The sequence below is a fragment of the Macrotis lagotis genome, chromosome X (assembly GCF_037893015.1).
Source record: "Macrotis lagotis isolate mMagLag1 chromosome X, bilby.v1.9.chrom.fasta, whole genome shotgun sequence".
In the NCBI taxonomy this organism is placed as follows: domain Eukaryota; kingdom Metazoa; phylum Chordata; class Mammalia; order Peramelemorphia; family Peramelidae; genus Macrotis; species Macrotis lagotis.
In genome coordinates, this window is record NC_133666.1 from 636755373 (window position 1) to 636777481 (window position 22109).

General features: G+C 45.2%; 1 protein-coding gene across 5 annotated transcripts in view; it reads right to left on the reverse strand.

Annotated features, from left to right (window-relative positions):
* Window positions 1–9949: 9949 nt before the first annotated feature.
* The window catches only part of NFIC (nuclear factor I C), a 139082-nt gene continuing 126922 nt past the window's right edge, over window positions 9950–22109 (reverse strand). For all 5 annotated transcript variants that reach the window (XM_074204175.1, XM_074204174.1, XM_074204176.1 and 2 more), the window contains one exon: window positions 9950–19700. In XM_074204175.1, the coding sequence (XP_074060276.1) occupies window positions 19683–19700 (18 nt within the window). In that variant the 3' untranslated portion in view covers window positions 9950–19682. The remainder of the gene's footprint in view (window positions 19701–22109) is intronic.

A 22109-nucleotide genomic window follows, 5' to 3' on the forward strand; every position in this document is an offset into this window, starting at 1 on the left:
TTACTGCTGACTCTGTTCATTTGCAAGTTACTTTTCTCTGGGTTTCAGTTTCCTCACTTAGAAAAACGAATAGATGCTATCTTAGGTCACTTCTTTTGCCCCCAGTCCTTCTCACTAATCACCTAAGTTGCCTATATCCTAATTTAATTTTGCCCTAAACTGGTTTCTTCATTGTAGCTCCCTCTCCATTTGCTTCATGGTCTGGTGGCTAGTCCTAGGAGACAAGACTCAGACATGGGAAACAACTGAAAAAAACTCACTCATGGTCCTTTTTGTGGGGAAAGGAATAAATGAAAAGTCTGAATTATAGGATTTTTTTCCCCCTGAGTAAATGCAGATTTATTGATTTCAAAACCCTAAGAAAACATTGCCTGTTGGGTGTTGCCAAGTAGGTCTGCTCTAATGAATGACAAATGCTCATCCTGATAAGTCAAATCCCCTTTCTGTGACTCAGTTTCCTCACTTTGTATGAGAATGCAGTGCAAGTATGAGGATATAAGAAATTCCAGGAAGAAATGAGAATGCCTTCTTCATATATAAAAGGAGTGTCACTATCCAGTTTTTCTATGTCAGAGAAGCATTGGTGAAATATCCACAAGTGAATGTTTGGTGCTTCCTTCTCTGCTCTCTACCACCACTACCTATATCTATTTACACTTTTATTACAGTTTAATGTACTTGAACTTTGAATTGGTTGGGCAGGACAGTGGTATCATGCCCAGATAGAAACAAATCTCTGCAGGCCACATATTGACTTAGAAAACCACAAGTTAACATTATCTAAGTTGTATTTTTATTTATTTTGTTAAAACACTTAACTGCATTTTAATCTGATTCTGGCCATGCTTGGGAATTTATCAGTGCTGTGACAAGAGCAGGTGAGTTTGACACTATAGCTTATATCACCTATTTTCTTCTGGATTCCAAGTATCTATTTCCAAGCATAATTTGGAAAAAAAATAAACAAAAAACCCTGTTGTTGTGTTATGGAAAGAACCCTGGAGACCTAAGGATTCTGATTGATTTAACAATAGATTATTTTTTTCTAGTTTGCCTCTTTTTTCTCAGCTGATAATTTTTTTTTTAAGGTTTTTGCAAGGCAAACAGGGTTAAGTGGCTTGCCCAAGGCCACACACACACACAGCTAGGCAATTATTAAGTGTCTGAGACCAGATTTGAACCCAGGTACTCCTGACTCCAGGGCCGGTGCTTTATTCACTATGCCACCTAGCCGCCCCCAGCTGATAATTCTTAATCTTTAAATAAAAAATTAACCCCTTAGAAAATGAGAAGTGAAAGAAAGGAAGGAAGGAAGAGAAGAGAGAGAAAGGAAGTAAAAGAGAAATTAGGAGATCTGGGTAACAATTCCTACCTTTGCCATTAACTTGTTGAATGACCTTGGGACATGTCCCTTCCCTCTCTGAGGCTCAGTTTCTCCAATTCTAAATTGAGTTAGATTTTATTCTCTAAAGAACCACACAATTCGGAATTCTAGGAGTTCTAGAGCTATTGAGCTTTTTCCCTATCACTATATACAAAGTTGCTGGGTTTTCTTTTATGGCCAGTATCATTTTTTTCTTCTTGGTCTTTGTCAGTCAACCGGCATTTACTATTTATCAAGTGTGCTAATTGCTGAATACAAAAAAAAAAGACAAAAATATCTCCATCCTCAGGGAGCTCATAGTCTAATGCGGAAGATAACATGTAAATTACTAGGGAGATAGAAATATATTCAGTGTCAAAAGGGAGGTAATCTCAGATGAAAATAGAGGACTACTGGGAAAGGCTTTTTGCAGAAGGTAGTATTTCAGCTATTGAATATGCATTCAGGAAAATCTGGGTTTAAATCCAGCCTTAAACACTTACGGCTATGTGTCCCTGGGCAAGTCATTTAAGCTTTGCCAATCTGTTTCCTCATTGATAAAATGATGATAATAATTAAAAAAAATGTTGTTGGGAGGATAAAATGAGATATTTGTGAAGTACTATATAAACCAAAAAGTCCTATATAAATGCTAGCTATTATAATTATTAAGGTATGGGGCAGCTAGGTGGCGCAGTGGATAAAGCACTTGCCCTGGAGTCAGGAGTACCTGGGTTCAAATCGGGTCTCAGACACTTAATAATTACCTAGCTGTGTGGCCTTGGGCAAGCCACTTAACTCCATTTGCCTTGCAAAAACCTAAAAAAAATAATTATTATTAAGGTAGTAGCATACATGGAGAAGTAGGAAAGGGTCAAGTCATGAAAAGCTTTAAAAACCAAATAGAATTTTATATTTAATCCTGGGGGGTAATAGGGAGCCACTAGAGTTTGTTGAGTAAGAAGGTAAGTGGTCAGACCTGTTCTTTAGGAAAATCATCTTGGCAGCTGAGGTTGAGGAGTTGGGGGAGACTTGAAGGAGGGGCTCAACCAAAAGGCTATTGCAATGGTCCAGGGGTGGAGTGCTAGAGGTGGGGTAGTGTTGCAGAGAAGAAGGTATGGAAATCATAAACACAAATTGTTTGGCAAAACAGGCCTTGAATACTTTGAGCTCTTCCTGTTGAATGGGGGTGAGGGGCATCATTATCACCTTCAGTTTGGAAACTCCATAGGGAAAGGGGTCATGTCTTCCCATCACTCTGGAAATTCTCATATTTATTCTTATTTCCCATTCTCCTGGGAATTTCTCACTTTCTCATATCAGCCCACCCCAAAACAGAGATAAGGAACCATATCTCTACTCATTTATCCTTTACCCTTCAATTAATAATTGATATCCTGGTGGGGAAGATGAAGGCAAGTATACCTACAAAGTTTATGGTTCATTAGCCTGATGGTTAGAGCCAGTCTGTAATGAGGGTGATCCTTTGGAATGGATTGAATTCTGACCCTGGTCCCGGACTGAGCCCCTATCAGTACATTTTGAACTCTGCCTTCACCCTTAGACAAGAGCCCTGGTATAAAGAGGATCCCCTGACTTTAGTAAAGAGGTCCAGTACCTTGCCTGTCAGGGTCCTGTTATGGGGACACTATACAGGAGTGGGGAGTGGGGATGGGGAGAGATCCTATTGTGGGCACTAGATATTCATGGACTGGGGGCTAATTATGACCAGGGCAGGAGACTCCAGTGTGGGGAGAAGCTGGTGACTACAAAATGATCTGTCCTTGTCACTGGAGTCCTTGGTATGGCCACCAGAGGGGACCAGAGGCTCATAGCAGAAACTTAACGCTGGTCCAGATGGAGTTGGGGAAAGAAAGCTCTTTGATTGAAGCAGAGTAGGAGTTAGGGGTCTTGTTCTTAGGCTAGAAGTGTGTAGATCTTAAGCTATAAAGGATATAGGTGATCCAGCCTAATCTCCTCATTGTACAGGTGAGGAAATAGCAGTCTGATGATAGATGTATGAGACACCTATTTAAATAGTTAAGTGGAAAGGCTGGGATTAGGACCAAGGTTCTCAAGATCAAAGCCAGATTCTCTTTGCTTGTCAGTTGAGTGTGGGGACACAAGCCCTAGGGTTCAGACCCCTGTGAAAGAGAGTCCTTCTGCTAGTTCCCAAATCTTTCTCCCAGCCCTTTCTCCAGGCTTGAATTGAATTGTGTTTTGAGGACAAACAGCTTGATATATCAGAAAGAGCCCTGCCCCGAGGGTAGGAAGACTGTCACTGACTTCCCTTCTCTAGCCACAGTTTCCTAAGGGCATTGGACTGTATCTCTTAGGCTATAGTTACCTAGAACTGGTCCTCAGAAGGTGGTGTATTTTCCATCCCAGCATAGGCATGAGGGATATACCCTACTCAACAGGAGCAGGCAGTTCCTAGGGTCCATCCTTGTGGGCAGCCATATCCATGATCCCTTTGTTTTCTCACCAAATTTCTAACTCCTTTCGTCCTGTCAGATACAAGAGTAAATCCTGGGGTTTTCATGGTTGAGTCGATAGATGGTCCCATCTGAGAAAGGAGGCCTGTCCATACCAGCCACTTGCAAAATTAGAAAGTAGGTAAAGTATCATTAACTCACTTCTGTACCTTGGGGCAAATTCTTTCTCTTTGAGCCTGTTTTGCCTTCTATGAATAGAGGAGATTGGACTGAATGGTATCTAAGGGCCTTTTAAATTCTACTGCAAGAGGCAGCATGGTGGAAGAGGGAGGATTATGAATTTGAAGTAAAAAAATTCCTGGGATCTTTTGCTACCTAAGGGCAAGTCATACATTTGAGTTCCCTTGGGCTCTTGATTCTTCAACTGTAAAATGAAGAGGTTGGTCTCAATGGTTTTTAAGAGTTCTTTTTTTACTGTGAAGACAGATGCCAGCATGATCTAGGAAGAACTCTGGATTTGGAGCCTTCAAATCCTGGCCCTAAAACTTAATACTTTGGTGATATGGGGTATGACACAAACTCTTTGGGAATCAGTTTACTCATCTTTAAAATGGAGACTTGGATGAGATGACCTCTTAAATCTCTTTCATCTTGTTATTTATTATCCCTTATTGGTCTAGAATTTGTAACACTCCAGAGACTTCACCATAACAGAATCATAGAATCTCAGAGTTAAAAGGGATCTCAAAGGCAGTTTAATTTAACCAATATGTGAGTCTCTTCAATATACCTGACAAGTGATCTCCAGACCTGTTAGGGGTCAGGTTGGGGTAATCTGAGATGGATCCAGAAAAAGTGAGATAGGTTTAGGAAAACTGACAGGTAGCTATGGGGATACTAGGCTGGGGAAAGCAGAAACAGACTGGGACACCAGGATAGGATGAGAAAGTAGAGGCTTGTTTTTCGGGAACAGAGGGAAGCAGGAGACAGGGATAAAATGAAGGAACCTTTAGGGCATGATTGAGGGGCCTAGAATAGGCTCATAGAATCACAATTTTAGTTCTAGGAGAAATTTTAGAGGCCATCTAGTCTGATTTTATTTTATAGATGGGGAAACTGAGGCTTATAAAGATTAAGTGACTTATCCAAAGCTACTTCCCTTGGAATCCAATCTTCTGACTCTAGTATGCCTTGATGAGGGGAGCAAGGATCAGATTAGGAAACAGGTTTGAATCAATCTGTTCCAGGCACAGATATGCTAAGTAAGCAAAGGTTTATTGTGGGGGAGGCAGGGATGAAATGAAGTAGAAGTGGGTTGAGGGGATCAAGCATAGGATGAGGCATAATAAGTTTCTTTGGGAGGACAGAGATGGAATGAATGAGCAGTGGGAAGTTTGTGGGAGCTAGGATAAAATGATAGTAGAGGACTATTTTGAGGGGCAGGGATAAGATAGGGGGTATGGAGCCAGATTTGAGGAGCTAGGAATGGCTATGGTCTTATGGCTATGGTCTCTCTCAAGGTAAGAGTTGGTTTCTGCCAAGGGGAAGGTCCTGGCTCTCCTCCTCTTTTCCCGGCCACCATCTCAAAACCAGAGGAGTGACACCTCTGGCCATACCATAACTGTAACTATAGCCTTCTCTCCTTGACCTGAGTTGACCATTTCCCAATGGGCAATTTTGGGTCCTGGTATGGACTGGGCAATAGAGTGTATATCCTATCCACACTTTGGGAATCATGGTTCAGTATATATCTTTCTGACTGGCCAGTCAAGAGCATTTCCTTTCATGCACAGGGAAATATGGTGCTCAAAGAATCTAGTGAAGAGTTATGTATGACACAGGGCTGCTAAGACACTTAGACCAGACCCCATGGAAGCCTCCCACACATCTCCAATCTGACTCAAGTCTTGCTCTGTGTTACACTCTCTGTTTCTCCTGAGACATCTGGAAGAGCTCCTTGAAGAGGAGAGAGGAAGGGTTATTGGGAATAGGATGCATCTTATTTGAACTCTGTAAGCACAAGGCTGTGTTCAGTGAGGAGCTCTGAAAAAAACGGACCCTAGGAACTTAGGGCAAATAAAGTTGGTATTGGTGGTGCAGGTAAGACAATCTGCTTTTAGTTGAGTGCAGTTGTACCAGGCAACCTTTGTGTGGGGTAGAGGGTATGGGGAGGGTGGAATAACAGGAGGTAGAGGCTGCCGTGGAGTGGGAGATGAGTAAAACCTTAGTAGGGTCAAGCAACCCAGAACCAGTGGTCTGGAAGATCTCTTCAAGAAGGAAGTACATGTCCTGGATGTTGGTGTCTTTCAAAAGCTAAGGTCTTCCACTGTATCCAGGGTCATCTCCAGTCATCCTGATCCATATTTGGCCACTGGACCCTGATGATTTCAGAGAAGAAAGTGAGGCTGGTGATTTTACCTAGCCCTTTCCTTCACTTGTTTGGCATGGTATCACCTCCCTGATGTCATGGTCTTCTTCAAGAAAAAGCCCTGGGGCAAAACTTTGATCACATAATTACAGCTCCAACAATGGGAAGCTTGACTTGCCATATCTGGACACAGATAAACAGTCTTGAGCACAGATGAACATACATACACACACACACACACACACACACATGCATGCTCAGCTCATAGAGATCGCTACACTCATATAGGAAAACAAATAGTTCCATATATGGGAGGCCAGCCAGACTCGTTGGCCTTCATGACCAACTCCAAAACTGAGTTTCAAGCTTTATTTCACATTGCACTGCCTTCTAGTCCTCTATGTACTAGCCACACTGGGGGACTAGATATTTTCTGGCCTTCACATAAGATGTTTACTGCCCTTGTCAGCTCTGTATGTCCACATGGAATGTTTGAACAAGCAACAAGCAGGTGGTTTGATGGCAGACAATGATATAGTTATCTCTGGAATCTTGCCCATGCCTCTATAAGGAAGACTATGATTCCTACATTGAGGAGAATAGGAAGGACCATGAAACCAGCCTCTCTATTTTCCAGTATCTGAGAGAGGGATACTAGACTAGCTTGATATCTCTATGTATCCCCTCCTCGCCCCCCCCAACATGGCTGGTTTAGGGAAACAACTGTTTCAGAACCAAAACTTGGTTGCCTTGGCAAGAAGCTTCCACCCAAAGTTCACAGAGACCATCATAAAAAGGCAAGAAAACTCACTTATCCAAGCAAATAGCAAAAGGAACTTGGAGAATCTATAAAGATTAGAACACACCAGACAATACATAAGACTGAACTAGCTCTTTAGATGGGAATCAAATGATATTGTTCAACCAAGAACTCTGGTCACACTCTAAGGGGAGATGGGATGCTCAATGGAAACCATGGTTTCCAACTTGCCTCCTAAGAGGCAATGGGTATCCAATCTCCCCTTAGATTGTGTCAAGATCAGGCTACAGGTAAGTAAGACTATCTTTCTTTCTCTGGGAGTCAGCCCTGGTATATGTGTCTCCTGAAGGAAAAATGAAGAATGTTTCTTCAAATTAATTCTCCAGATTACTTAGGCACACAGTGTTGTGTAGCATCCTTTCTACCAAAGAGGAGAATCTCTTGAACAATGTTCTATCCTTGGCTAGAAACCCAGGGTTACCCCTTTCCTGCTATCTTAGGCCATCCCATATACCTGAAATGCTTTTTTTCCCCCCTCATCTCTGTTCTTCAGAGACCTCTTCCTCCTAGGAACAACTTGCATCCTTCCCCCAGCTTGGTATTCTCTTCCTCCTCAAATGTCACTAGTGCACTTGATCTGGTTCTCTCTCCTTTGGCCCCATCACAGTGTATATGCCTCAAAACCCTGCTTCTTCCTCAGTAAAATGTAAATTTCTTAAGTCAGTCAGCCAATAATCATTTATTGAACTCCTACTATCTACTAAAGTGCTGAGGATACAGAGAAAAGTCCCTGTCCTCTAATAGGGGAGATAAACTTGTAAAAACAAGCTATACCCATGATAAATAGGAAAGAATTCATAGAAGGAAGGCACTAGAATGAGGAGGAGTAGGAATGACTTCCTGTAGAAAGTGAGAGATTCATTGGGACTTGGAAGAAGTTAGAAAAGCTTGGAGGCAGAGATGAGGATGAGAGAGATCATTCTAATCATGGGGACAGTCAGAGAAAGTGTTTGCAACAGGAAGGAGGTCAGTGTCACTGGATCAAAGATTATGGTAGGAGAGTGGGATATAAGGGGTAGTAAGATAGAAGAGTGGAAGGGTTAGGTCATGAAGGACTTTGAATGGTATCAGAGGATGTAGCTTTTGATGCTGGAAGCCTGTAGGAAGCCACTGGAGGGGTGGGGGTTGGGGGGGAGAGACAAGGTACTTTATTGTATTTTAGGAAAAATCATTTTAGGGCTGAGAGGATGATAGATTAGACTGGGAGAGATTTTAGGAAGGCTAAACCACTAGCTGACTATTTCAATAGCCAGTTGGGGGTAGGGTGGGGGTGGGTGAGGTGATGAGGGCCTGCAAGGTCAGGAGAGAAAAGGACTTATTGGAGATAGGTGGCAAAGATACAAATGTAGACATCTTTTATTTTCATCTTTTTTCCTAACACCTTGAATATACAATTATCACTTCCATTTCACAGAGCTTAAGAGTATGGTGCCCCTGTGATGTGGAAAATCTGTGTAAAATATTTTGGCCCTCCCTTCAAACCAGAGAAGAAATCTAAATTATTATGGTATTTAAAGATAAAATATATTGATATTATATAATACTATCTGTATATTTGGTAGATTTCTAAATTTCTAAATTTTTTCAGTGTCATATTCTTGTCTTTGTGTGTCATCTGTGACTTCCACAAAGCTCTTTCAAACATTATGTTGAATTTCTAATGCCAATCTGTGATATAGTGGGGATGGGGAAAGTTGAGATGTGGGAGGGGATAATTGTAATTGGTGCTTTTAAACCATATAGACAGATACCCAGAGACAGACACTAGCTGCCCCCCACACACACACTTAGCCTCAGGATAAGAATGACATACATATGAAAGGGAAAGCCACACAAAGCCACAGAGTGATTCATAGGCCCATAAAGATCACATATACCTGTTATACCCCACTCTCCCACCATAGCAAACAAAGAGTGGTCTTTATATTTTAAAATTCAGTAAAACTTAGCTCTTAGCTTTACAGGCTATACAAAAACATGCAGTGGATCAAATGGGCTATAGTTTGCTGTTCCTTGAGGTAGCACATTAAATTTTAAACCAAAGTTTAAATCTGTCTTCAGATGCTTACTACCTGTGTGTCCTTGGGCAAATCACTTAACCTCTCTGTGCTATAACTCTGTCACCTGTAAACTGAGAATAGTAAAGGTACCTACCTACCTTCTAGGGTTGTTGAGATCAAATGAGATTATATATATATACACATACCTTAAAATGCCATATAAATTCTAGCTATTAACATGATCATTGACAATACATTAAGACATAGACAGACAACACACACACACACACACTCGCATGACCACGGCCAGTTGTGTTTTCATGTTTTCTGAGGATGGTTTCTGATCCAGGTTCTATCTCTGGGACCCAGTGCAGAGAAGAGATTGCCCCCAATTCAATAGAATTCAACCAATAGACCCTTTCCCAGCCCCCCAAATCCATTTCTAGACTATAAACCTAATCCTGGATCCTCTTCCTGGAGGAGCTATTTTCAGATGTTTAAAGAGTTGTTATGGAGAGACTTAGCCCTAAAGGGAGAATGAGCTGCAACATGTGATAGTTGTAACGAGGAATTGTACATCTGCAATTAGAGCTTTTCTAGAATGGATGTCCTCAGGTGGTAGTGGGTTCTCTATCAAAGTATATCTTCAAGGTAAATCTGGACTACTATCTGGGGATATTATTGGAGATGGTGTTCTCGGTCAGGAGCAAGTAGAAATCAATAGGTTGGATTCTGGAATCCTGGTGATCTGTATATCATCCACCTCTCTCTACCTTATTTCTCTCTCTTTCCCTCCCCCATTCCTCCCCCACCCCATGCTTGAGATACCACCTTCTTGTTTAGGAAGCTTAGGAGAGTCCAGGACAAAAGCCATCAAATAACCCATCCTTGTTAGTCCCTCCCCTCTCCCCTCTTAGGTTCCCTTGATCCCAGTCGCAGAAAAGAGAGTCTGGGGGACACATGTAGAGTTGGAGCATAGCTTGTTTAATGTTTTATACATTTTTTCTTTTTTTTGGAATATTTTTTCTTTTTTTTTTGCATAGGGAACAAACCATCGTCACTTTCAATAAATGGTATTTAAGGTAGGCGCATCGGCTAGACCGTAAGGGCTGCATCATACAATGTTATAATCAAATAGGGTGTGAGGCGCAGAAGAGGGGGAGGGGAGAGAGGGAAACTGAGGCAGGAGGCAAGGGAATGGGTAGGAGGGAGGGGGAAGGAGGAAGGGCAGAATTAGATCCCATCCCCCATCCCGGTCCCAATATTGTGCCCTTGGATTTGGGCTGACTGTATGTATTTGTTGATGGGTAGGCCAAGAACAGTCCTGGGCCTGTCATGGTTTCCAATCTATGATGCTTGGTGTGTGTGTGTGTGTGTGTGTGTGTGTGTGTGTGTGTGTGTGTGTGTGTACAAGGGCATTGTGGGATGGGTGCAGTAAGCAAGAAGCAAGAAACAGATTAACTAGTCCCATAATATTGATAAAATATAAAATGGAAAAAGAAATCTTGGAGAAAACAAAACAAAATAAAACACGCACACAAAAAACAACTGAAGAGGACACCAGTAAAGCAAATTCTTTTTTTCTCTCCTTTGTATCATGTTCCCAGAGAAATGTCTCCAGTACTTGATCTCACTTTATGTAACATCTCCTCTCCTCCCTCTCCCCCCCCCCCCCGCCTCCCTTTCGCCTGAATGTTGTTCTTGGGTGATCAAAATGAAATCTATGGAAACTGTAACAGAAAAGTCTGGGGTTGGGGGGACTGTCCCTCCTGCCTCTTGCCAACTCCTGTCCAAGACTTTGAAGAGGAGTCAGAGAGCCTGGTCTACTCTGCTGAGACAAGGGCTGAGAAAGGATAAGTCTGGGGCTGGGACCAAGGTTATAGCCTTTGGTTTTGGTTTTTGTTGATGGTGGTGGTGGTAGTTGGGAGGGGTTGTTGGGGCCCAAGTATTTAAGAGGATAGATTTCAGGTCAAGATTTGGAGATCCTTGGAGAAGGTAATGCCAGGGTAGGGGACCAAGGGATCAGATAGAAGTGTGACTTGGATTGCCCACCTGCTCCCTTGTCCAGGGTGCTGATGGAAAGCTACTACTGTTTTTCTCCTCATGGGCTCATTGGTAAAACAGAATCTTACCCTATAAGGAGGATGGAAAAGATGGCCTCTGGAGAGGCCTGTGGTTCTGAATAGAGCATTGTTTTGGGTGGGTGGATGGACTCAAAGCTTCCCATTCCCTCCCAAGATCCATCTCATTTTGCTCCAGAGTTCTCCCATTTCACTCCAGGCATGGAATGTGGCCTCTACTGGGAAGAACGGATATGAATTCCCATTCTAACTCCCAGCTAGCGCTGGGATTCTGTCAGGCTGTCTTTATCACCCTTATATTCCTAGGCACTGGAAAATATAGAACAGCCTCAAAGACTTCCAGACTGGGAAGAATCTAGCTATTCTAAAGTGCTTTAGATCACCCTAGAACCCTGCCTGCAATAGTTCACTATCCTTTCAGGGCTGATATCTACCCTCTTAAGGAGGCAGATCCTTCTCCTTCCCTAAATCTTCCTAAGCAAGAACTGAGATGGTCAGATGAGAAAACACCCCTCAAAGCCAGGCCAGCAGGGACTTGCGAGGCACTGCTTGGGAACAATTGTTTTTTGGTTTGGATGACAACAGTCCTGCTGCTTTGACTTTTAGTTGGCTTTCCCTCCTTCCTTGTCCCAAAACCTTGCCCCAGGCCCTACCTTGAAAAGAAACAGAGGCCTTCTTATTGTGAGGCTAATATGGATAAATGATGGAGCACCAGAGGGACTTTAAGTAAAAAGAAGACTTAGAAAGGGTGGGAGGCACATTTTTGGGGGAAGGCTGACATCATGACCAGAACTGAGGCTGATCCAAGATTCTAGCAGCTGATCTACTGCTTCCCAGATGTCTGGTTGGCAGGAGGGAGAAGTAGCATGACATGATGTGGGAGAGGATATAGACAGAGATGTAAGTGGGAAGATGTTGTTCATCCCCTCAAAAATGAAGAGTAAAACCAAGGTACTAGGATGATGTGCCAGCTAGAGAAAGTGACCCCCCCAAGAGCAGCAATTTATAATCCATATCACAAAAAATTGTGAGCAGATGATAAAGTTTAAAGTACCATCAATGAGGCCTGATATATGGGGGGTGATCAGACGGGGAAGAAGGCAGCTTCAATTTTGTCCATTTGAGATATTTCCCATTGAAGTCTATTTAGGACTCTAGAATTTGTTGGTCTAGGCGAACAGGTTTCTGTGGGGAACACCTTTCTTACTATATTCTCCCTAACTCTGGTACTATCTTACCTAATTTAAGGTTGTGATCACTAAGAGAGTCAATACAGTGCATGAATGCAAGGTCAAGAAAAGTCAAGCTTGAAGGCTAAAGCTATCTGGATTTTGAAGGACTCTGAGAGGGGTTGGAAGTCCTGGGGCCTGAACACTGGTATTTTGTGTGGGGTGTTTAGGGAAAAGGTCACCTAGGAACTCTATATCAGAACTTTGAGAAAAAGATTAGCATCTCACTTTTGGGGGTGCCCATCACCTGGTTGATTTCATTTTTCTTTTCCTTTGCACCCTGCTTCTGCTTCTGGCTGAATGACTCAGAAGAATCCCTCTAACCTCTTATACCCCTTTCCTGACCTCACTTAATCAAACAGAGCTTGTGACTCCCTTCTCTTATCTTTTCCCTGAAGTGGTGTGTATGTTTGTGTGTGTGTGTGTATGTGTGTGTGTGTGGTCATATGGCCTGAGAAGTTTCTAAGAACCAGATGAAACAGATGAAAAATACTACTAGATGATTAATAGACTAGTGTGATGAGAACCCTTGGACTTTGAACCAGGAAGAGATGAGCCATTTGGTCAGCCAAAGTCATACCAGGTTTTGGGTAGAGGTCGCATTCAGAGTTTCATATCTTGGTGAGTGAAGGCAGGGTATAGCAACTATTAGGCAGGATGACAGAAGCCCTGAAGGCAGATGGATAATTGGTGACCAATGAGACATCTTAAGTACATGGTAACTAGATGGAAGCCTGAATTCCTGTTCATAGAGAACACAGGAGAGGGGATGTGGTCAGTGTTGATGAATAACAAGTAGCTCTCCCTAAGCACCTGGATGGAAGGAGGTGGTGGTGGTCTTTTAACTAAAATCTCCTTTGAGAAGATTCCATCAGTCTTCCACATTCAGGTGTCAACAGAAGGGCCCTGCCAAAAGGGCATCTCTTTTTCTCATTCCCAACTCAAGATGTACATAGCCTGGGGAGTAAAATACAATGAGCCCTTCCTGCAAGGGTGCTGACTTAAATCTATTCTCTTGCACTTGAGAGGATGGTCATGGCACCTTCTAGAAGGGGACTAGAATGCTTTCAGTCTCAACATTCTCAGCCCCAGCCCTCTAAGCACTCAGTAGCTCTAAGTTTTTATGTCCATTATGCCTCAAGGCCATCATTTTGCATGGATTTTCATGCAGATGAAGGTTTCTAATTTCTCTTTCCCTTTTCCACAAATTTCTAATCAAAAACTCCTGGATATTGGCAGAAGAAAGGCCCTCTACAAACTGAGAAGACAAAAAGGGACAAAGTTTAAAGGGTTAGGGTCTTGACTGCCCAGGGGCCCCATTGGTAAGAGTTCTACCTATGTTTAAGAGAATTAGAAGGCAGATCCCCTGGATCTCAGGAACTGAGGAATTGTGGAATGATGAAGAGGAGAGGAAGCATTTGGTTTTGGGAGCTCCTAGATTGAAAGAACCCTATATAACAGTGATGGTGATGAGGTCCAGGTCAGGATGGAGGTAGGGTGGTAGACAAAATGACCTTAGGAAGACCCTTTCTGACTTGATCCTTAGGATCTCTCCAGGAATCCTCAAGCCAACTTCTGGTTTTGCTAACACAAAGGGGGCTTTCTTGTTTAAATCAGTCACATTCAACCTGATGCTCAGACACAAACTCCCACAGTGTTCAGATTTGGGAGACAAGATTGCATGGGGTTGTCATACTCTTCACTCCTACTGCTCTGGTCTTTAGTGGCACTTTTGAAAGAAGATGGGATGGGAATAGAAGAGAATTACTAAAATCTGGGATGAAATGGGGGATCTTACTGGGCAGCCAGTGAGCCAGTGGCTCTTGTCTGCCTTGCCCAAGAGCCAAAAACAACTACCAAGGGAGGCCCAGGAAGATGACAGCTCAGAGGGGGTGGTGGTGAGGGAGGAACCATCATGACCTTGACAAACCTTCAGACCTCTCCAGGCTCCCCAAAACCCACATGGTGAACTACAGGTTTATGGTGATCCTTTGATCTCATTTCTAGGCTCAGTTACCACCTTCCTCCCCAAGGAGGATAAACAAATAGAGCTATGTGGGTGGGATGAGTGTCCCTGACCCAGGGATGCAATAGGTGATTGTTGGAAGCTGGATTCCCCAAGGAGGGACTCTAGAGAAAAAGAGGACCAGAGGCTGGAAGGCAGTTCTTTCCCTTAATCTCACAGCTTAGGTCACTGAACTCAGCCCTTCTCCCCAAACCTGGGCCCCACTAGCCAGGGATGAAGGACAGGGAAAGTATTGAGGGAGGAGAAACGCAGCACATGCTTTGCTTTGGTCAATTAGAAAAAAAAACAAACAAAAACACACAAAACGGCCCAGGAAAAATGAAACGGGACCATTGGCCTCCATCCCAACCCACTCCCAGATCAAAGCAGCTTCTCTAAGGCCCTCCTCTTGTCTCTCCCCCAGGAAGTCACTGAGAGTGGTTAGCCAGCCTAGGAGCAGAGGCTAAACAGGTATTGCATATAGAGATAAATATATACTTTAGCCATACTAGATGCATTCGTATTCACAACTGGAAGACATGGAGCAAGGGAGAAGCTGTAAGGACAGGAGTAAAACCCATCCCCAAATGGCCCACCAAGTGGGAAGGGAAAGGAAGGGCTTTGGCAAAATTTATTATGGGGGGGAGGTGTCAGGTGGAAGAGACACAAAAATGACCATCTCTCCTGTGTTAAATGATAATTGTAAAACCCTGAGCCCTAACTGGGTAACTCACTTCTTTTTGCCCGCCTAGGAGACAGTCGGAGCTATAGAATTTTAGAGCTGGAAGGGATCTGTCATCTCAGCTAGGGTGACACCCTGAGAGACAATTGTCCCAGCTAGAGGACCACGCTAGGAGGCAGTTGTACATGCTAGGGGACAGATGTTTCAATCAGGGTGGTACCCAGAGGAGGTAGTCATCCTAGTTAGGGTGATACCTCAGAGGATAGATATTTTCAGTTAGGGTGAAACTCTAAGAGATAGCCACCGGGCTTGAGGTGACCCTTTAGGAGGTGGTTGTCTGTTAGGGTGACATCTTAGGGGACAGGTTCTCAGTTAGAGGGCTGCTCTGGGAGACAGTTGCCTCTTTTAGGGTCTTAATCCTAGGAGATAGTCAACTCAGAGTAACACTCTTGGAGGTGGTCATCCAGGATGGTGGGTACACAGCCCTCCTTTTCTAGGGACTATCTCTTTAGGGCTTAGATGTTCAGGATAACAAATCCAAACCAAAACAGCCTCCTGGACCCTTCAAGCTTAGCTTTGGGCAGATAGCTGGGAAAGGGGCAAGAGCTAGAAAGGCTTTGGGGTGGCCATTATATGAGGAACCCCTCTTTAGGCCCAAGAAACATGAACATGGATGGAGGTGAGGCCCAAAGGAGGAGTGGAGGAGGGCTGAATGCTGGATGGGTTAGAGTTTTTTGTTTGGTGATTTTTTTTGTTTTGTTTTGTTTTTTACAAATAGAAGTACATCCCCCTTTTCCATTTTTATTTTTTATTTGATTTTATTTTAACTACACGAGCAGAGCATGCAGCTATCTCTGTGCGGTGATACCGTTGAAAGTTAATACTTATTCTTGGAAGGCAAGGCACATCATGTGATAGAAAATTTCGTGCAAATTAGGAAACATGGAATTTTTTTTCACTTTTTTATATAATTTTTTTTTTTAAAGAGGATGGGGCAGGGGAAGGTGGAGAGGGGGAAAGGTAGAGCCAGTTATAGTCTGCCATGCATTTATCAGCTCCGAGCTGACAGCTTGAGCTAGGTCACACGAGTTCCTGGTTAAGCACCATGCAGTTTTATTAGCTTTGAGTTCTCCCCTTGACTGCCATCTTGCTAGCCCAGCTTGTTTCCCCAAGGCCCCGCCAGAAACGCGGTCCTTTCCCACCCCCACCCCTAAGACCCTAGGAAGCTAGGGTTGCCTGTACCGAAGGTTCCAACGCCCACCCCACCCCCAACACAGACGCGTACACACATACACACACGCACACACATGCACACACACACGCTCTTCACCCGTCCACCCCCAAGAGAGGCTCACTTCAGGTCCCAAAGGCCAACCCCATCCAGTGGCTTGGAGACCTCTTGTGGGTGGGAAGGACAACAGGGTTAAGTGCACGAGGATCGCACTCTCTGCCACTGGGTGACAAAGTTGCCATCAGGGGAGCTCCAGAGGATGAGAAGGATGGCACAGGGTAGGAGAAGAGTGGAGGAGGGGGCTTAGGAAACTCTGTTCTTTCTCTTTTGGATCAACTGGGTTTGCCGCGCCTTTGTGCCAGTTTGAGAGGAAAGTCTGGTCTCTGGAGAAGGTGGCAGTGGGGAGGGTGAGAAGAGAAAAAGAAGGAAGGGGGGATCTGGGACCAAGAGTGAGATTCCCAAGGGGGAGGAGCCTCTTTGACTCCTTGTCCCTTACATGGCTCAGACCCCCCCCCCAGAAGGCCCCCCTCCCCAAGAAGGAGATCTAGAAAGGTTCGACACAGGTCTCACAGGGCCCAAGGGCACCCCAGGAGGGGTGGTCCCAGGTGTCTCCTCCCTCCCGATGACTGGGGGAGGTAGGGTCAGAGGTGAGAGCAGGAGGGAGGCCTAGGGCTGGCTCCCTGAGCTTAGTGTTATCAGAGCGGCTCAACGGAAATGCTTAACAGATTGCCCACCCCAGGCCGGAGCTACTCCTAACTCTTCTGGGGTGTATGTGTTTAAGGGGGAGCAAATGGGAGGGGGTACCCAGGCACAAAGGGCAGTAGGGAAAACCCAGTCAGGGCCAGGGCACTGCCTTCCTTGCCAGTTGTGGTTTGGCAGTCTCTCCCTCTCTGCCAGATCTTGGCTGACTCTAGACCTTGACTATAGCACCTCCCTCAATTCCCTGCTCCCCTCCCTACTAGGGTTCACCCCCATATCTTGCAGGAATTAGTCACAGAGTAGGGGGACTGGACCAAGTGACTTCTCCCTTTCCAACCTATCTCATACTCCCAAGAGCCAACAGGGAAGACAAAAGTGCAATGGGGCAGTTCCCCTTGGCCTGGCCTGGGCTGAGCTGGGGAGAAGGGAGGCATAGGCATGAGGGGAGGAGACATGGATATGGGCAGGGCATCACTCTTGGTTTTAAGGCACTGGCAGAGGGGGCAGTGGGGAACTGGGGGAGAGAGGGCAGTTTCCCTGACCCCCTTTGACCCCAATCTCCACTGTCCCAGACGGGCGGTTGGCTGGCAGGGGCAAATGCCCACTCTGACTTTCAGTCCCCCATCTCTCTGGCTTGGGCTGCAGGAAGGTAAAGGAGATGAGGGTGTCCCAGACCCACAGAGATACCTCAGTGAATAGGGAGGAAGGGCCATTGGGAAAGGAGGTGTCCCCTTCCTCCTTCCTTAGGGAGAGTCTTGGTTTCCCTGGAAATCAGAGAGGTCTGAGGCCCAGACACCAGTGGGTGAAAACCAGGGACCCCAGGTCTCCTGGTGGCCCTTGGTGAGGTATCTTAGTGATGATGCACAGGGAGCCGGCAGGACCCAGGGAGAGGAGCGGTTCTGAGGAGTTGGCAGGAAGGAAGTGGGCATGGAGGGCAAAGGGCCACCCAGGTCTTGGCTCTAGGCCGTCCATGATCACTTGGCTCTGCTGTGAGTTGGGGGTGTGGGAGGGCAGTAGCTGAGGGCAGCGATCCAGGATTCAGGCACTTAAATCGCCTACACTCCACAGCCCAGTTAGACAGGGTGGGGAAGAGGATTGGGAGTTTTTGTACCAGAGGGTGGGGACCTGTTCTTCCCCTGCCACCCACCTCTGCTCTGGGAGGCTTGTCAAGATCCTTAAGGGAAGGACCAAAGCCGTAGGAGCAGCAGGCAGGCGAGGGGCATCCTGGTGGCTTCTCCTGCCCTTTCTGTCCTCCAAAAGTGCATCTTTTGCAGTGCTACCTGGGCAGCTTCATGGCACAGGTTTTGGCGGCCGTCTCTCTTTCCTCAGCCCCTTTGGTTCCCAGGTCCCAGGGTCCAGGACACCAAGCTATGGGAGGAGTGGGACTGATTGCATAGACCTTTTCTCCCAAACAGGTAGGCATGAAGAAAGAATGAGTCCCAGTCAGATTGAAATAGAGAAGTGAAGAGGGTGGGCAAGGACATGTTTAGGCCAAATTAGATGACTCCATAAGGTATAGGAAATGGGGTGTTTTCAATGAGTCCTTTGGGGCAAAAGAATTTTATTGGGGCTCCCTTTTTTTAGCTTGGGTCATGCTGAATCCTCTCACCAATGGGCCCTGTGCCACCAAGCCATGCCCATTCTGTGACACTCCAACCAACCTCTGACACTATCAGTGGCCTCCACCCTTACATGGATTTCCCAAACAACTTTGAGAGCCACTTCCTTCCCTGCCACCATCATCACCCTTATAGTGTCTGGAACCACCAGGAGAGATCCTACAGTGCCTGTCTCCACTCCTCACCCCTTCCACAGCATACATAGAACATTAAGCCCCATGGATGTGTCTGCCACTTCTGACAGGTACCCCGATCCCCAGGATGCTGGGGAAGATGAGAGGTTGCTGCCTGACCTCCTTGGCAAATAGCAAGCATCATGGGCACCAGCCTCTTTGGAATGCTGCCATCTGACCCCAGAAAGGGGGGTACAAGGGAAGGGGATATCAGCTGATTTGTCTGTGGTCAGGGCAGATGGGAAGAGAATGCACCTGGTACAGTTCCATTACCTCAAGATGCCCCTCTGTAGGGGGCCTTAGGGACATGCTCATCTCTCTCTGGTTAAGGAGTCTGGACATTGGGAGCTAACCCAAAGCACATTTTTGTTTTGCTTTTTTTTTTTAAATCTGCTCATCCCTGGGTGGAGGGATGGCCGCTGGTGCCAATGGGAATTGCCCTCAGCCTGCCCAATGCCAACAGGAGCAAGCAGCCATCTGTCCTGGGAGTGGGCGTGGGAGCAAGGGTCAGGGTTGGGGGACAGGCTGGGCATCCGGTCCTTTCTTCAGTCGTGGCAGGTGGAGAGGAGATGAATAAATTAGAAAGACACCGTTTTGCATAGGCTGCCCCCCGGGGCCCTACGTCTGGGCAGTGCCCGCTGGACGCAAGGGGCCTGTCCCTTGGCTGGGGTGTCTGTCGCTGGGGGACTGGGCGACGATGTTCCTGACTGCCAGGCGCGGAACCTCACTCGCTCTTCGGAGAGAGTCTCTGACTTTTCTGTCTTACCTCTTGTTTTCATCTTTGTTTTTTGTTTGTCTCTTTTTGTTGTGTTTTTGTTTGTTTGTTTTTTTTGTCGGGTTGGATGTTGGCGGGGGTTGCTGGGAGGACGTCCTCACTCGCACTAGCTCTCCACCGAAAACGTGGGCCGGGGGGCTGCCTTTCTCCCCCCGGGATAGCCCCGAGACACAGGAGAAGGGACGTGTGGGGAGAACCTTGTTTATCCCAGATACCAGGACTGGAAGAGAGAGAGAGAGAGAGAGAGAGAGAGAGAGAGAGAGAGAGAGAGAGAGAGAGAGAGAGAGAGAATGAAGCTTATTTGGAGAGCAACTGAGGCCATCCCTCAATACCCACAACTTCATCTTTCCTCCGGCCTCCCCTCACATGTACACCTGCCGCCTTTCTCCCTGTCTTCTGATGACCTACATTCATGCTCTGTACCATTCATGTTCCATTTTTAGCTCCGATTCTATCACTAATTCAGTGTGACCTTGAGTAAGTCATTTCTTTTTGTGTCTAAGGTAACTTTAAAATCTATAAAATAAGGAATTATACTAGTTGACTTCAGTTCCAACATTTGATTTTGTAAAGTCACTTCCAGTTAAGACATTCTTTGTTCTATGTTTGAAAGGCCTATTTCCCTTGGACATCCTAAGGCTGGCTCTGTGGAAGACCTGCCAAGAAGCAAGTTAGCCTGGGGTGGGGGTGAGAGGCAAGCTGAGGGAGGTATGGAGGCTGGAGAGTGGCAAGAAACCCTAACAATTGTGAAGGCTAGTGGGGGAGAACTACAAAAAGGGGGTCACAACTTTGCCTCTGAAAAGAACCTCTAAGTCAGTCCAGCCCCTTTCCTTAGCTCTCTAATCCACCCAACAATTAGTCTGACCTAGGGCATGGTTTATTTTATTTTTTCTGGGCCTGGAGTCTGAAGTAAACACAGGAGATAGTAGGAGATTGTGTCCACCCCAATACATGAGATTGTGCTATTCTGACTTCAATAAGACTCTGATTTCTGTGGCATCACTAAGTAAGTAGAGCCCCCAAAGTTGGCCAACGCATGAAGAACTCTTTACCTCTGGCAACCCACAAAACCATGAAAACTCCAGAATGGTTCTCAGGCCTCAACAGTCACCTCCTGCTCTTATATCAAGGGGGTCCAATGTGGAAGAGCTAAGAATTCTCAACTCTTCTCTTCCCAGAGAGCAAATCCATCATCCAAATCTTGTTTCTGTCTTCACCATGTCTCTCACACCTGTGCCCTTTTGGCTACTCACATGAGTACCTTCCCTAGAGCTGGCCTTCACCAATTCTCACCCAGACTATGGCAACAGCTGTTTTATTGTTTGTTTGTTTTTTAGGTTTTTGCAAGGCAAATGGGGTTAAGTGGCTTGCCCAAGGCCACACAGCTAGGTAATTATTAAGTGTCTGAGACAGGATTTAAACCCAGGTACTCCTGACTCCAGGGCTGGTGCTTTATCCACTATGCCACCTAGCCGCCCCTGGCAACAGCCTTTTAAGTGATCTTCTTGCCTCGAGTCTCTCCCCACTGCCAAAGTACTTTTCCTAAAATGCAGCCTTGACCATGTCACCTAGCCTGATAATAAGCTCCAGTGCCTCTCCATTACTTCCAGGATCTAGCCAAGTGCTCCGGCATATAAAGATCTTCATCACCTGGTTCCTTCCTCCCTTTCCACTGTCCTCCATGCATTCTAAGGTCCAGTGATAACCTTCCCACTTGCTGTGCCTCTCACCAAACAATCCATCTTCTATCTCCATGCTTTTGCGAGTAGTTGTCCCTCATACCTGGAATGCTCTTCACTCCTACCTGTTGTCATCTCTGGCTTCATTTAAGATTCAGTTCAAAGGCTGTTGTATGGAACAGATCTTTCCTAATTTTCCCCTTCCTCAGGCACTCCCTTAGTCTTCTATCCTCAAAGGTTACTTTGCTTTTACTGAGTAAAGTCAATGCTATTGTTGTTGCTGTTAAGTCTCTTCAGGTGTATCCAAGTTTTTGAGGTGACCCCTCTTGGGGTTTTTCTTGGCAAAGTCTCTAGTTCATTTTACAGATAAGGAAATTCCCAAATGGGGGTCACGAAGAGTTGGACACAACTTAAATGACTCAGCCACACAAACCTAGTTAGTTCCCCTCTTAGTTTTCCTGTTTTTTTGTGTTTTTGTCTTTTTTCTTGGCAGAGTGCCACTACAACAATGAGTGCTTAATAAATGCTTGTTAATTATCTACAAACATTAACATCACTGATGTTAATCTAAATATCAGATCCTCATCCAGTGATCCATAATGAGAGAACATATTACTGGAGGGAATATACCATATCAATCTCACTAAAAATGAAGCCATAAGACAAAGGGGAGATGGAAACTCATGGGTTCCCTTTGCAGAAGCAAATAAAGAATTGGCAGAGTTGGTTTTAAGTCAACAAGAAACATAATATAATGGCACACTTGCTCAGCTTCTAGTGTGGTGCTCATGAGTGGCACTTGCAAAGTAGCCATAATGAAGAAAATGGCTGCTATGTGCTCACATTTGTTGCAAAGGGTGATGAAGCACAGAAATTCTAGGACCAATTTGATAAGAACCTCCAAATTAAATTGTGAATTTTCACATGAGGTAAGTGCAGTGAGACTTGCA